The sequence below is a fragment of the Megascapheus bottae genome, unplaced genomic scaffold, assembly GCF_031878675.1.
Source record: "Megascapheus bottae isolate mThoBot1 unplaced genomic scaffold, mThoBot2.hap1 HAP1_SCAFFOLD_40, whole genome shotgun sequence".
In the NCBI taxonomy this organism is placed as follows: Eukaryota; Metazoa; Chordata; class Mammalia; order Rodentia; family Geomyidae; genus Megascapheus; species Megascapheus bottae.
Window position 1 is genome coordinate 4,562,128 of NW_028327715.1, and position 14,379 is coordinate 4,576,506.

The 14,379-nt window shown below is 39.9% G+C and overlaps 1 protein-coding gene across 1 annotated transcript in view; it reads right to left on the bottom strand.

Annotated features, from left to right (window-relative positions):
* Positions 1-14,379, bottom strand: part of LOC150039389 (zinc finger protein 441-like) — a 72,264-nt gene that overhangs the window by 53,888 nt on the left and 3,997 nt on the right. Inside the window, exon 2 of the mRNA XM_090327832.1 lies at positions 13,874-14,102. Within this exon, the coding sequence (XP_090183958.1) occupies positions 13,874-14,102 (229 nt within the window). The remainder of the gene's footprint in view (positions 1-13,873; positions 14,103-14,379) is intronic.

Genomic DNA, 14,379 nt, shown 5'->3' on the forward strand with positions numbered 1-14,379 from the left:
TATCATTTAGGCAATTTCTTCTTGATAAGCATTGAAAACAAGTGTTGTTGCTGCTATAGTTGTCAGGTCATTGGTCATGTTCTTCAAGCATGTGAGTATGGGAAAACCTTGCAGATACACAGAACTATGGCTGATGGGAATATTTCAGCAAGCAATTAAATCAAGAACATCCCATGAGCTTTGGAAGATAGGGTATCAAATACATAATTTTAATAGTACTACTATTTCACTGGGATAGAATTAAATATAAAACATTTTCAAGAGATGAATTGCTTATATATAAAAAGATGATATTCCCATGATAAGAGAATTCCTAATAGTGATTTAAACAAAAGAAAAGGTTATGCCAGCTGGGCTCTGGTGATTCACACCTGTACTCCTAACTACTTAGGAGGCTGAGATCAAAGAATCAAAGTTTGAAACCAGCTTAGGCAGCAAAGTCTGTGAGACTCCTTTCTGCAATGAACCACTTAAAAATCCAGAAATGGAGCTGTGGCTCAAGTGGGAGACTGCTAACCTGGAACAAAATAATCAGTGCCTCGGCCCTAATTCAAGACTCAGGAGCAACCCCAAAAGGAAAAACGAGAGCTCTGTCCTAGATACACAAGGACCGAAAAGCATATTAACCTATGCATTAAGGAAAAGCTTCCAGTGAGAAGAGAGTAGTAAATCATATCAGAGAGTTCAATGGAAACTTTGTTCTGCACATTAGATTTAATAGAGCAAGTTTTACCACAATGTACAACTTTCCCCTATGAGAAAAAATTATAATAAGCTTTAAGATATAAGCAAAAGGGCAATTCTTTGTTTCTTCGGTTTTCAGATTCAGCCGGTTCCAATCATTAAAATGAGGGCCCCTTACTCTTGCTCAGCTTTCTAGACCACTCCAGGGCTCTACCACTTGAGGCACAATGCCTACATCCGTTTTTGCTACTTATTATGGACAGGGAGTCTTCCAGACTGTTGTGATGAATTGGCATTGCAATTGGACCTTCCAGTTCCCAGCCTCTTGATTAACAAATGTATAAATTGTGTTTGGTAGGAAGATATTTCTTTATTCCGGTGGTAGGGCTTGAATTCTGGACCTGGATGCTGTCCCTGAGCTCTTTAACTCGAGGCTAGTGCTCTACCACTTGAACCACAGCACGACTTCCAGAAGATATTTCTTTATTATTATTATTATTATTATTATTATTATTATTATTATTATTATTGTAATGTTTAGAAGGATTACAGTTACATTCACCAGATAGTAGGTGTGTTGCTCAGAAAATATTTCTTAAATGTGAGAAATATTTCCTTCTGCCATCATTCCTTTCCTATTCATTATGACAACACAGATGCCAAGGAAATGGGTATCTTTCTAGCTGCCTCCTGCTCATTCCCTGACTGTAAGGATAAAATGATGAACCTAGGCACTCTCTGCTCTGTGTCCCTGGAAGCATGTCTGTCAGTATTCTTTCTCTGGAGGAGCCATATCTCAATATGAATGTTTCCTCCTACTGGTATTCCTTTCAGCCACCAAGAAAAATCCTTCTCAATTCCTACATTGAAGGGATTCTGGAGACAATTCTTTGCTGATACAACACTACAATGTAAATATGCATCCTGTTTGTTCACTGATTAACTGTTTCTCCAGCGGTAAATTTTCAGAAGGAGAAATTGATTCAGTGTCTATACATAGCAAATATACAATGTAACACAATTTTATACATAATTTTATAAATAACAGAATTTTAACATGGCATAAATTACCAATTCCTATGTTCCTACAGGATATGTGGATTAATGGTTTCCTTCAACTTGGTTATAGTCTCTACAGGGTCTTTTATCTGTGTATACTCACAGCAGAATGTCCAATGTAAATCTATGCTAAGCTGTATTTACATCAGTCTATAAACACTTGATTGTATTTTTTTGATTCCACTCATTAAAATGAAAGATTCTGTTTGTTTTGCAATATTAAACACCCTTTCAATTATCTCCTTCAGACACAAGAAGTTAGGTTATGTCAGACTCTTATCTCCCTCAGTCTATATACTGAAGGTAACACTTGGACACTACATGGTATATTTTCATCCTTATCTTGGGTATTAATGATATTAATATGAAATTATGAAGTTGGAGCCTTTAGAATTATTTTCATTTGGTAAGAAGCTAAGGGTTAAAAACAAAATAGGATTCTTAATTCCTACTGCTCTGTAAGTCTGATTTGGATTTAAACTTTATCATGTGAGGCATATCAGAAGCACAAATCATAATCACATTTTGAGTATAAATCCAAAGAAGAACACAAAAACATAAAATGTCCATATAAAATGTTAATTTGAAAAAAATGAAAAAATATATGTGCAGAAAGACTTAGAGAAGAATGGTTAACACAGGTGCAGTGACTTACATCTATAATCCCAGCTACCCAGGAAGCTGAGAAGTGAGTATGGTAGTCCAAGGACATCACAACAAAATATCACAAGTTTCAGCTCAATAAAAAGCTGGATGCTGTGGCTCACGTCTGTCATGTGGGCTCTGCGAGAAGCCCAGGGGGACCATGCTGGTTCTGAGCCTCCTGTGGGACATGGAGGGCTGTGGGCCTTGAGGGGTCCTGAGGAACTAGACTTGGCCTGATCCTACCGGGCGCTGAAGTGAGCAGCATGGCAGAAAGGTGCTGCATCCTCCTGAAGCTCCCAAGTGCATCTACTACCCAGAGAGCAGAGCAAGGAGTTTTCCAGTCAAGGAACCCAAGGCCATGTCACCCACTGTCCCCTATGCAGAGTGGGCGTGCCCGAGAGTGTGGGGGTGGAGCCCAGAGGAAGGGGGCGGGGACAGCACAGCCCCAATGCCAGGGCCTCTGGCCAGTCAGCTAAGGTCTAGGGGCTTCTTCACTGAGGGCTCAGCATAGGATGGGAGAACTAGATCCTGCCAACCACTGGATGTCATCTGGAAGAGAGGAGCCAAGTTGAGTCGCTTCCTGTAAATTATCCAGAGCTGCAGCACTCCTCTCTCAAACTCTGTTTTCGTATGTGTGTGTGCGTGTGTGTCCTAAGGGTTGAACTCTGTCCCTGAGCTTCCTTTTTTTTTTTTTTTTTGTCAAGGCTGGCTTTAAAACACAATCCTCAAATCTCAAGTCCCAAACTAGCTCAGATTCAGGCACTGGGAACTGGATGTTTGAATTTTTAACAGACTACTTCACCTAGTCTTCCTTCTAAAGACTTCAAACCAGGAACTGGGATATCCATATTGCACATTTGGAGGGGCTGGGAGTTTGGCCTAGTGGTGAAAGTGCTTGCCTAGCATGCATGAAAACCCGGGTTCGATTCCTCGGTACCACATATAGAAAAAAAGCTAGAAGTGGTGCTGAGGCTCAAGTGGTAGAGCTCTAGCCTTGAGAAAGTCCAAGGACAGTGCTCAGGTCCTGAGCTCAAGCCCAGGAGTGGCAGAAAAAAAACATTTGGAAACTGAGGCACAGAGAAAACAAGTAACAATTCAGGTGGCAGGGATTAACAGCGTTGCTTCCTATAAAGCTTCCTGATCTCTGTGGCTTTCTGAAAGGTCTGACCCAGCTCCTGATTGGTCTACGGGCTTCTGTTCCTGCACCCCCTTTATAGGAAACACTGTGGACACTGGGATGCGATCGTTCTCTGTGTGGTTGTCATGGGCACGGTAGTGTGCTGAACACCATCCGGGGCCTCCATCTTCATGTAAGAAGCACCTACCTTAGGTGTGGCAGCCAAAGTGTTCCCAGATATGGCCCCGCAGGCCCTTCTGCATTACAGGTAATCACATTCTGGTGCCCTGGCATCAGGTGATCACCACCTATGAGCCAACCCTCCTGTGTTGGTACACCAAGACCCAGAGGAGAAAGATTCCTCCATGCCCATCCATGCTTCTGAGATAAGATTTGTGCTCTAGAGTGCCAAGTGTCAGTAATCTTAGCTACTTAGAATGCTGATATCTGAGGACAGCCAGAAAGAAAAGACCATAAGACCAAAATATCCAAAACCCAGAAGTGGAGCTGTGACACAAGGAGTAAAGCACTATCCTTGATAACAAAAACTAAGGGACAATGCCACAGGCTGATTTCAAATACAAATATGAGCACAAACAATAAATGGAGAGAGAAAGGGCAGACTGACACTGTCTAAAAAGAAGTGAACCTATGACAGCAGGGCACTAGTGGCGAATGCCTGTCATCCTTGTACTCGGGAGGCGGAAATTGAGGATCACAGTTCAAAGCCAGCCCAATTAGTAAAGTCCATGAGACTCATCTCCAACGAATGACCGGAAAACCAGAAATGGTGCTGTGGCTCAAAGTGGTAAAAGAGCAAAAGAGCACAAAGGCAGTGCCCAAGCCCCCTGACTAGTAAAAGTTTGAAAAGAAAAATAAATGCATTCATTATCTGACTTTTGTAGCTGTAACCTTGTGTATATCACCTTTATAATAACAATAACAAATAAAACTTAAAAATAACCAAACAAATGAAATTTCCTCCCTGAAAGGATTACTGCCTAATACATCATCACAGAAGAGGGCCTGACAGGAGGCAAAGGGCAGCTGGTTGACCTGCAGGGTCACTGTTCAGTGCTCTGGTTCCTGCTCTGCCTCATGACAAAAAACCCAAATAAACAAACAGACAAAAAAAAGAGGAGGATTTACAGGGAATGACAAGGAGTGAATTCTTCCCCATATTGTTTATGTCCACATGGTTTCTCACCATCATGTATAGTTTGATTCGCAAGGCACTTAGACCAGAGACACTATTCACACAATGTTTATGCAAATAGGTTTTTCTCTTTAGTGTGAATTCGTTCATGTTTCTAATGGTGAGAGAGTTGTGTGAAGAAAATCCCACTCTGCTTACACATATAGGGTTTTTTGTCTGAGTTCTCTCATGTTTTTGAAGGTAGCAGGGATGAATAAATATTATTCCACACTGCTTACATCCTTAGGATTTCTCTCCAGTGTGAGATTTTTCATGTCTTCAAAGATAACCAGAAATAATGTTTTCCCACATCACTCACATTGAAGGGTTTCTCTCTAGTGTTACTACTTTATTGTGCCTCAAGTTAACAAGACAAAGAGAATGTTTTTCCACATTGCATATATCTACAGAGTTTCTCTCTGGTGTACATTCTTTCCTGTCTTTTAAGGAAATGGGGAAGAATGAAGGTTTTCCCACATTGCTTACATCCATAGAGCTTCTCTCCAGTGTAAGTTCATTAAAGGACCCTGGAAAAGGGGAATGTTTTTTCATAATGTGTGCATTCCTAGGATTTCTCTCCAGTGTGAATTCTTTCCTGGGCTTTTAAGGTAAGTAGAGGAAGGGTAGGCTTTCTCACATTGGTTATAACCATTGTGTTTCTCTGCAAGATGAGTTACTTTATGCCCTTGAAGGATAATGGAAACTTCTCTGTCTCCCTCTCTTTCTCCTTCTCTTTCTCCCTCTCTCTCTCCCTCTCTTCCTCTCTCTTTCTCTCTCTCTGTCTCTCCCTCTCCGCTACCTCTAACTAACTATTCCCTGAAAAGAACCAAGAGAAAAATAGAGTAAGAGATTTATAATGTTCAAATGAACCCCTTTGAGAATCCAAAAGGAATTGTGGACTGAATCATTAGTCTTTACATTTAACAGCAGAGAGCCTATCAATGCCATTTCTTATTTGTGAGATTGTCTTATTTTCTGACTGTTATAATAGACCTTGTTCATTATCTCCTTTAGAGCATTTTTAATACTTGACTATCAGATCTGAGTGTTTTACAAATATTGCTTTCATCAAGTCTTTGCTTCTTCTACAGTTTTCCTTTCCTTTGATCCGCTCCTTTTGAATTGCTATGATAAGTTTTTCTCATGCCTAAATTCAAGGCAAGTATGATAGAATGATGTAGCTCTTTATATTGACAAAGAAGTTTAATATGATTTAGTTGTTTATATCAGTTGGGCCAGCTACTTGTCACACATAACATTTCAGTTCAAAACTTTAAAGAAAAAGGATGAAAGGTGTGATTTTTAAACCATTTTTTTAAAACATGGGTCAATTTCAGAAAGTTCATGATGGTGAATTTGGCATATTATATGTATAGAAAGACGAGAACGTATTGAAGAAAAGAGTCCCATGAACTGTTATTCCTTACAATTCTGTCTTCCTTAGATTTGGCTTCAGACAAAATGACTTGAGATTACTAATATTACTTGTTACCACTGCAGCAACCCTTCATTTTGGAAACAAGCTTCTGAATGTGTTATAATTTGAGGTTCAACTGCCTTTCACAAATATCCTCACACATCTGTTGGAGCAAGTACTGTAACACAATTGAATTTCAGAGTTTTTGAGACTTGATTCTTTTCTACTTAAAAGGAAGAAAATTTGGGCCGGGAGTTTGGCCTAGTGGTTGAGTGCTTGCCTAGCATGCACAAAAACCTGGGTTCATATTCCTCGGTACCACATACATAGAAAAAAGCCGGAAGTGGTGCTGAGGCTCAAGTGGTAGAGCTCTAGCCTTGAGAAAGTTCAAGGACAGTGCCCAGGCCCTCAACTCAAGCCCAAGACTGGCAAAAAAAGGAAGAAAATTTGAGGCAAATAAAAAGAGTGATACTCTTGCACTTTAGTGGGTTTCAAAATGGAGTCAGGAATCAGAAATATCACTATTATATAGATTCAGCTTATGATCAGTAAACTGTAAAATATTATCCTAAACTACCATATACCCAATTCATTACTATGATATGACTTTAGTTTCTTTTTTTGTATAAAAAGTACAATATTCATATGAAACAGGATAAAGAAAACTGAAATGTGCTTATTGATGGTAGTGCTTTTAGATACTCATTTCATGTAAAAATGTCTCTGAAATGCAGCATTAATTACTAGAATGTTCTCTTGGCTCCCATCATCTCTATTTCCTCTCCTCTTATCCTATGTTGCTCTGCTCCTTTGCTTTTGGATGAAGTATTTTCTATTCTGACATGTCTGGAATCACATAAATCACTTTTGGCATTTCCTTCCCACTATGTTCACCCAGTGAACTTCACATGCAGTACTATCAATCATGAATAAAAATAATTTTCCTATTTTGGAGTAGTTTGGGGGAGAATGGCAAAATTTTATTTTCTATCATTGCCCTCATATCTGCCATGCAAGTGGCTCACACCTGTAATCCTCGCTACTCAAGAAGTTGAGATCTGAGGATCATGGTTCAAAGCCAGTTTGGACAGAAAAAATACCCATGAAATACTGATCTCCAATTAATCACTCAAAAAGGGGAAGTGGCACTGTAGCTCAAGTGGCAGAGTACTATCCTCAAACACAAAGAGGCACAGCACCTCGGCCCTGAGTTCAAGCCCCACAACTGACAAAAAAAAACGATGCAGGCATAAGATGATTGGTAACAGAAAATTGTTGAAAATGAGGAAAATAATATAATGAAACTATAGCTAGTGTATTTTCAGTGGATTCTGTTTCCAATGAGGTTCTGGATTTGATGTTCTTTTAACCGTTATTTGGCCTTCCACAGCTAAATTTCTTTACAGACACAAGCTGGTGTATTTCAGGTGGAAAGCTGCAGTGCCTCTTGGGTTCCAGATACAAGCATTGTGAACAGTTGTCTGGAGGAATTATGATGGAGATGCAGTCAATGAAATGGAAAACCAACTAGATGAGAAGACTACAGGTCTCATGACCACTACAGAAGGGATTTCCATCCTAAATTAGAGAGCACACTCTTAGGTTAGGTCCCAGTAGTCTTTTATGCTGTGACTCAACAAAGGACTTCACTGAGAGGAGCAGTTTGGGACTTATCTTTACAATGTCTTTGATGGTTACCTGCATGCTCATTGCTGGCTACATCTTTGATATTAAAATTTAACTCTTAGGTTAATGGAGCTGCGCTGTAGTTTATTCTTTACTTTCTTGGGTAAACCAATCTGTATTAGAAACATGCAGTGATTATACCTGAAATGTGTCTTAGCTGGGCACTGGTAGCTCACACCTCTCATCCTAGCTTCTCAGGAGGCTGAGATCTGATGATTGCAGTTCAAAGCCAACCTGGGAAGGAAACTCCATGAAACTCTCACTCCAGTAAACTACTCAAAAATCCAGAAGCGGTACTATGGCTCAAGTGGTAGAGTGCTCACCCTGAGCAAAAGAAGTTAAGGGACAGCACCCAGGCCCAAAGTTTAAGCCCTAGGATCAGCCAAAAAAAAAAAAAAGAAGCTGACACCGATCACCCCTCATACCATAGAGACTTAGATGATTCATGATTATACATGTAGTACCAGCCTCAGCTCCAGTTTGCATCCAGGTGATGTCTAAACCCAGTCCCACTTCTTCCTGATGACAACCCAGAGGCTCCCATTCATGACAGTCCAGCCCTGCTAGACCTTAGCCAGCCGACTCACCCTGGCCTGCAAGAACCACATGGCCATGTGTGGATGTCAGCCTCTACAGGGACGGGAGCTGTGTGGTACAGAATGGAAACTGTGGCAAGAGCAGCTGTAACTACCCAGGACAAATTTTACCCCAGGGTACCTCCTCAGCCATTATACCACCTTACCTAACAACTGAGAATGACTTCAAACTAAACCAATGCTTCCATTAGTTACCACTAAGGGGGGGATGAACTATCTAACCCAGTCCTGGCCTCTGGCCACCTGGAGTTAAAGCACACCTCTTGCTGGTTCCTCATTGCCCCAGTTGTCTGCTTAATTGGTCAGAAGTTAGCCTCGCTGCCAATTAAGCTTTGCTGACTTTCAAAACCCAGCTCAATTTCCCTTCCTGGTTGAGGGAATCTTTTTGGAAATAGCCAGCTCTAGGCCCACTGTCTTCAATAAAAGACCTTCAAGTTTCTCTGTACATGGCACTCCTCTGTTTTGACTCATGGGGATACAAGAGGAACTGAAGAAGCCTCAAAAATGGAGCCTGTGTGTTCCCAGAGGCTGAAGTTGTTGTCTTGTTCTTCACAGGATAGAAACAGGGATGCACTCTACACAGTGTCTGGTTGAGATCACCAGAGAGAAAGCATCAGGGAGATAGAAGGTTGGGCCATCCAGGGGGATTTGAGCAATGATCACAGCTAGGTCTGTTTAATAACTCTAGGCTCTGGGGTTTGCATCAAAAACAGTATTCTGGGGACTGGTGGCTCAAGCCTGTAATTCTGGCTTCTCAGAAGGATGTGATCTGAAGATCACAGTTCAAAACAGCAAAGGGCTGCTTCCTAAAAGCATAAATGAAACAAACCCAGACTCCCACCACCTCCAACCTCAACTGCAGTTGAGAAATCAGTGGTCACTGGGCTACGATCATCAAACTCTGGGATTTATCCAATAGACTCACCAATTTACAACAATGTTAAGTGTTTTATTTGGTACATAGTTGTAAATAGTTGTGGCCTAGTGTATAAATAGCATATCCATCAGTACAAACCCCCAATTTTTTCTATTATCTGTATTGATATGTATAATTATTGGTAACCAGAGTTCCCCCACACACTGGAGAACAAGAACTGTTGAGTCCATCTACCCAACTGTCCCATCATAACTGCTCACCATACTCTTTCCTCAAAAGAGTAGGAGATAAATCTGAAAAGTCAGGATAAATTAAACTGAACTTGTTAGATGCTGGCGGTTCACACCTGTAATCATAGCTACTCAGGAGGCTGAGATCTAAGGATCAAGGTTCAAAGCTAGCCCAGGCAGGAAAGTCCATGAGATTCTTATTTCCTATTAAACCCATCAGAAAACTGGAAGTGGCATTGTGGTAGAGAGTTAGCCTTCAGCTGAAGAGCTCAGGGACAAAACCAGGTCCAAGCCCAGAGTTCAAGCCCCATGACCAATCAAAAAATAAATAAGCCCCCCAAAGCCCCCCAAAACTTAACTGAACTTGATAGGCTTGAAGTTTTAGTTATTGTTTGGTTTTGTAGTTATTTGGGATTAATTAGAATTGTATTCTTGAAAACTATAGACTTAAACTATCATCTGTGCTTCCAGAGGAAAAAATGATAGTGCCAGTCCCAACTTTTTTTTTTTTGCCAGTCCCAGTGCTTAAACTTAGGGCTTGGGAAAACTGGAAGTGGTGCTATGACTCAAAGTAGAGAACTATCCTTGAGAGAAAAGAGCTCAGGAACGATGGCCAGGCCCAGAGTTCAAGCCCCACCAACCACCACCACCAATGAAAACAATGTTCCTCTCTTCTATTAATAATCCAACATTATCTTATATCACTTTTCTCCACCTATTCCCAAACTCATCTACCACCTCTGACCATCTTTCTACTGAGGAGTAAGAGCAGTAATAACAAGAAGTAGAAATTAAAAGTCTTTTGTTGTGTAACAAGCATGATAATGGAAGCTTTATTGAGCGTAACAAAAGTGTTATTGGAATCTATCAAAACAGACATATTGTAAAACCTTTAGGAACTCTAGGCTCACTACATTGAAATTTCTGATTCTGATGTGAAAGGCCAATTTGGTTTTGCCCAGGTATCTAGAAGTTGGCCAGGTTCTTGTGCTGTACCAGGCATTCAGATCTCAGTTTGGGACATTCCTGTGTACTCATGAACACCTTCCTCTTTGCCTTTCTCAGCATCCTTTGGGCAAACAGCTTCTTTTTGTCACATTTTACATGAGGCTCTGTGATATTCCTTTCTTTTTTCTTAAAGATTTCTGGCATCACAGCAATCTTTTACTTCTCTTGGGCATTCTTCTTGTTTCCAGGAACAAAGGAGGACTGTAGTTTAAAATATTTAAAACAGATGAATTAACTCTGAACTTTAAACCCATTTGTGTGTGTGTGTGTGTGTGTGTGTGTGTGTATCTGTGTGTGTATGAATCTGTGAGATAGAGAGACAGAGAGAGAGAGAGAGAGAGACAGAGAGAGAGAGAGAGAGAGAGAGAGAGAGAGAGAGAGAGAGAGAGAGAGAGAGAGAGAGATTCTAAAAGAGTATTGAACTCTTCCTAGATCAGGACTCGTGAAATCTGATATTTCAAAGAATAAGAAAATCAAAGACTCAATCACATTAAGTGAAGTAATCCAGACCCAAAGGAATCTATAGGCTCAATGGTTTCCCTCATTTGTAATAATTAGTACACATCTAGGACTCTCCTAGCAGATGATTACAATAGTGTAAAACCTAGGTACCTAAAGTCATATAGGATGAGACTAAATGAAAGGATCTCTAGGATATGGAAACAAGAGCTTTATCTCGTGTGACTGTTTTTCTTAATGTACTATTTCTCTTTTCTTTTTTGCCTTTTGGTTAATCTCATATTGTTACTGTATCTGACTTCGCTGCCTGGTATATTATATATATGTTTATTTGTTTATTTGAAATAGGAAAGGGAAGAGGGAAAACAAGATGATTGGGAGGGGGTGGGGAGAGGGAAATGGAAACAAAAACACAAGAAGGGGTATCAATGTGTGAGAAGTAATGCACCTACTAACTGATGAATGTAACTGTAACCCTTCTATACATTATCCCAACAATAAAAGAATATCAAAGACCCAAAGTCAAAAGTCAAATTCCACACAGCATAATCATGCATACATGATATCCGTTAGATTCTATGTAAACATTCTATGATTTGTATACCATTAAAAATCAGAAAAAACCTACTTGCCTCCAACTATGTAAATTATTTTCCCCTACATCTTGCTTGGGTCAATGTATTCATTTTTCATACTCAATCATCATTTTCTTGAAAAATAATTCTCTAATCTTTCTGCTAAGTGCTAAGGAGAATGTTCCACATTTGTGTTAAGCCTAACAATGGGGAAGTAGAAAGCTTTTGTGTGCTCCTCATTTGTGCCAGATGAGTCCAGTAAATGACTGTGTATCATGAATACCTGGAGCCTCGTTTTTTTTTTTAGATGAAAAACTCTGAAACAAAACAAAACAAACACTATCCAGCTAGGATATCATGAATTATATATTAAAACATGTTTGGGCATCTTTCATCTTTTTCCTTCTATAAGCCCATTTGGGCAGGAGCTGAACAGGAAGATGTGGCTGAATTTCATTTTTAACCCAGACCTGTGTGACTTCTCTGTGTGTTCAAACATCTAGAGTATCCCATCAGAGCTCTGAGCCAAGGCTCACTGATGTAAATGACTAAACAGCTGGGTCACATGACATATTTGTCTATGTGTTCCAATAAATATTTTGCTTCTGTAATTTTTAATCTTGGTCTAGAAATATTCAAACAGTGGATAAATAGCAAAACTGTCATCAATGTACTCTCACACACTCAGCAGTGACTGGCATGTGTCACAGTTTGCACATTTCCAGGGGTGCACACACGGGGACTTACCGGGTCTGTATCACAAGGTGGGATGAAATGGTTACATGACACCAATAGATGAGAGGAGGACAGTAAGCGCAGAATCTGAATAGGAGAAACAAATTGATAATCTAAGCTCGCCATCCCTAACATAGAAGTTATTTATTACTACTCACTTATCCATCAGGCATTCTAGTGATGGTATGACTGAGAATTTAAAGACAAAGAATAGAGCTCACAAGTGTGGCACAGGAAGTTGGAAATAGAGTATAGTAAAATTCACTTATTTCCTTAAAATTCAATGGAAATATAACATCACTTCCAAAAGAATGAGAATAATAAATGTTATTTAGGAAAACTTGTTCTTGTCAAGAACATTGTAATTATGAAATTTTGTAGCTGGGTGCCATAGCTCACTCCTGCAATCCTACTTACTCAGGAGGCTGAGATCTGAGCCACCTGGGCACTAAAGTTTGTGAGTTGTTCATTTCCAATTAACCACCAGAAAACTGGAAGTAGCACTGTGACTGGGATATGGCAGTAGCCTTGAGCTAAAGAGCTCAGGGACTACGCCCAGGCCTAGATATCAAGTCCCACAACTGACAACAACAAAAAATGTAGGTCAACAAATGACACAATTTTATCCATGAAACAAAGTTCAGTTTTTAAGTTTACAGGTCTATAAAATTCTCTGCTGACATTGTAAGCATATGAGTTCAAGAGTGGATGGTAAGCTTGAGATGGTGCAGGACAATCAGGTTCTGTGAGGTGAAGTCACGCAGGTAGTAAGCATGGTCAGTGATGTGTCTAGACAGCAGTGTTCATTTCCAAACCAATTCAGATGCAGCTTCCACAGAAAGTTAAAATGCCAATTTCCATATCCTTATGGAGGCAAGTTACACAAAACATATCTTTTCTCACTGTACCTTTGTGCTTATATTAGTACTCTTCAAAAGAGTTAAAACATAGAATCAAAACAGGTACCTGTTCATCAAGGAGCACATGCATAAATACAATATGTGGCCAAAACAGAAAATCATTCAGCTATAAAGAATGAAATAATATCATTTGCAGGAAAATAGAAGTAGAGCTTATCATGTTAAGCCAAATATACCAGACTGAGACAATCAAATGTCACTGGTTCTCTCTATCTTGTAAATCTAGACTTTAAAGATGAATAATAGGAATGTACAAGAGGAACTTTTGGGGGAAGGGACAGCAGTGGGGAGTGAGGACATGACAGAAGAAAGTATGGGACATGTATGAAATGCTCTTAAGTATACTATTTGATAATAGTATGAATGAAACCAGAACAACTGTTGAAATTATTCTGAGAGTGGAGAGCACAGGTATGGAGGATATTGGAAGCACCAGTGTAAACAACAAAGACATACCAACAACAACAACAACAACAACAAAATAACTGTAGAGATACAGCATGAGAGCTTGAAGTTTTAAAAAATGCCCAGATCTCCAATTCTATTATGAACACTGAATGGTAGCAATATTAACTGAACACAAAGCAGTCAAACAAGTCAGGATTTCAAAAACTGAAGAACAATCATTCAAATACTGCAAGCCAGTGGAACATATTGAAATGCAACTGACCCTGCTCAGGTACTGGTCCAGGCTCTCAACTGAAGTGTATGCATTTGAGGAAGAAGTCACATGGTTTTCTCGAGGAGGGAAACTTCCCTTCAATTCTGCATCACGTGGAAGGTTTTCCATAAAAGAGCCCTCGCTGCTAGGCCTTGTGACAGGAGTATGGGCAAGAGACTGAGTGTGGGCAATCACCAAGGAAATTCCTTCAATGGCCTCCTTCATGCTGTCCACAGTCCTGTGAAGTTTGCCAAGGACAAATACCAGCATTTCGTTAGTCAATAAAGAACGCCTAAGGAACAATTTCCTTTTAGCAAATCAACTTAAAAGTGTCTAGATAATATTCCCAAGAACTAGAAAACATTCAGTCTCATCATCTATCTATATACTATGAGCGGAAACAAGCATTTGTCACTGAATTATAATTCAGTCACAACCTCTGGGACGAATAAGAGCTGAATGCAGGATCAGAAATCATTTTAAAAGCTCTTGAGCAGTTTCTTCCTTTTATCTAT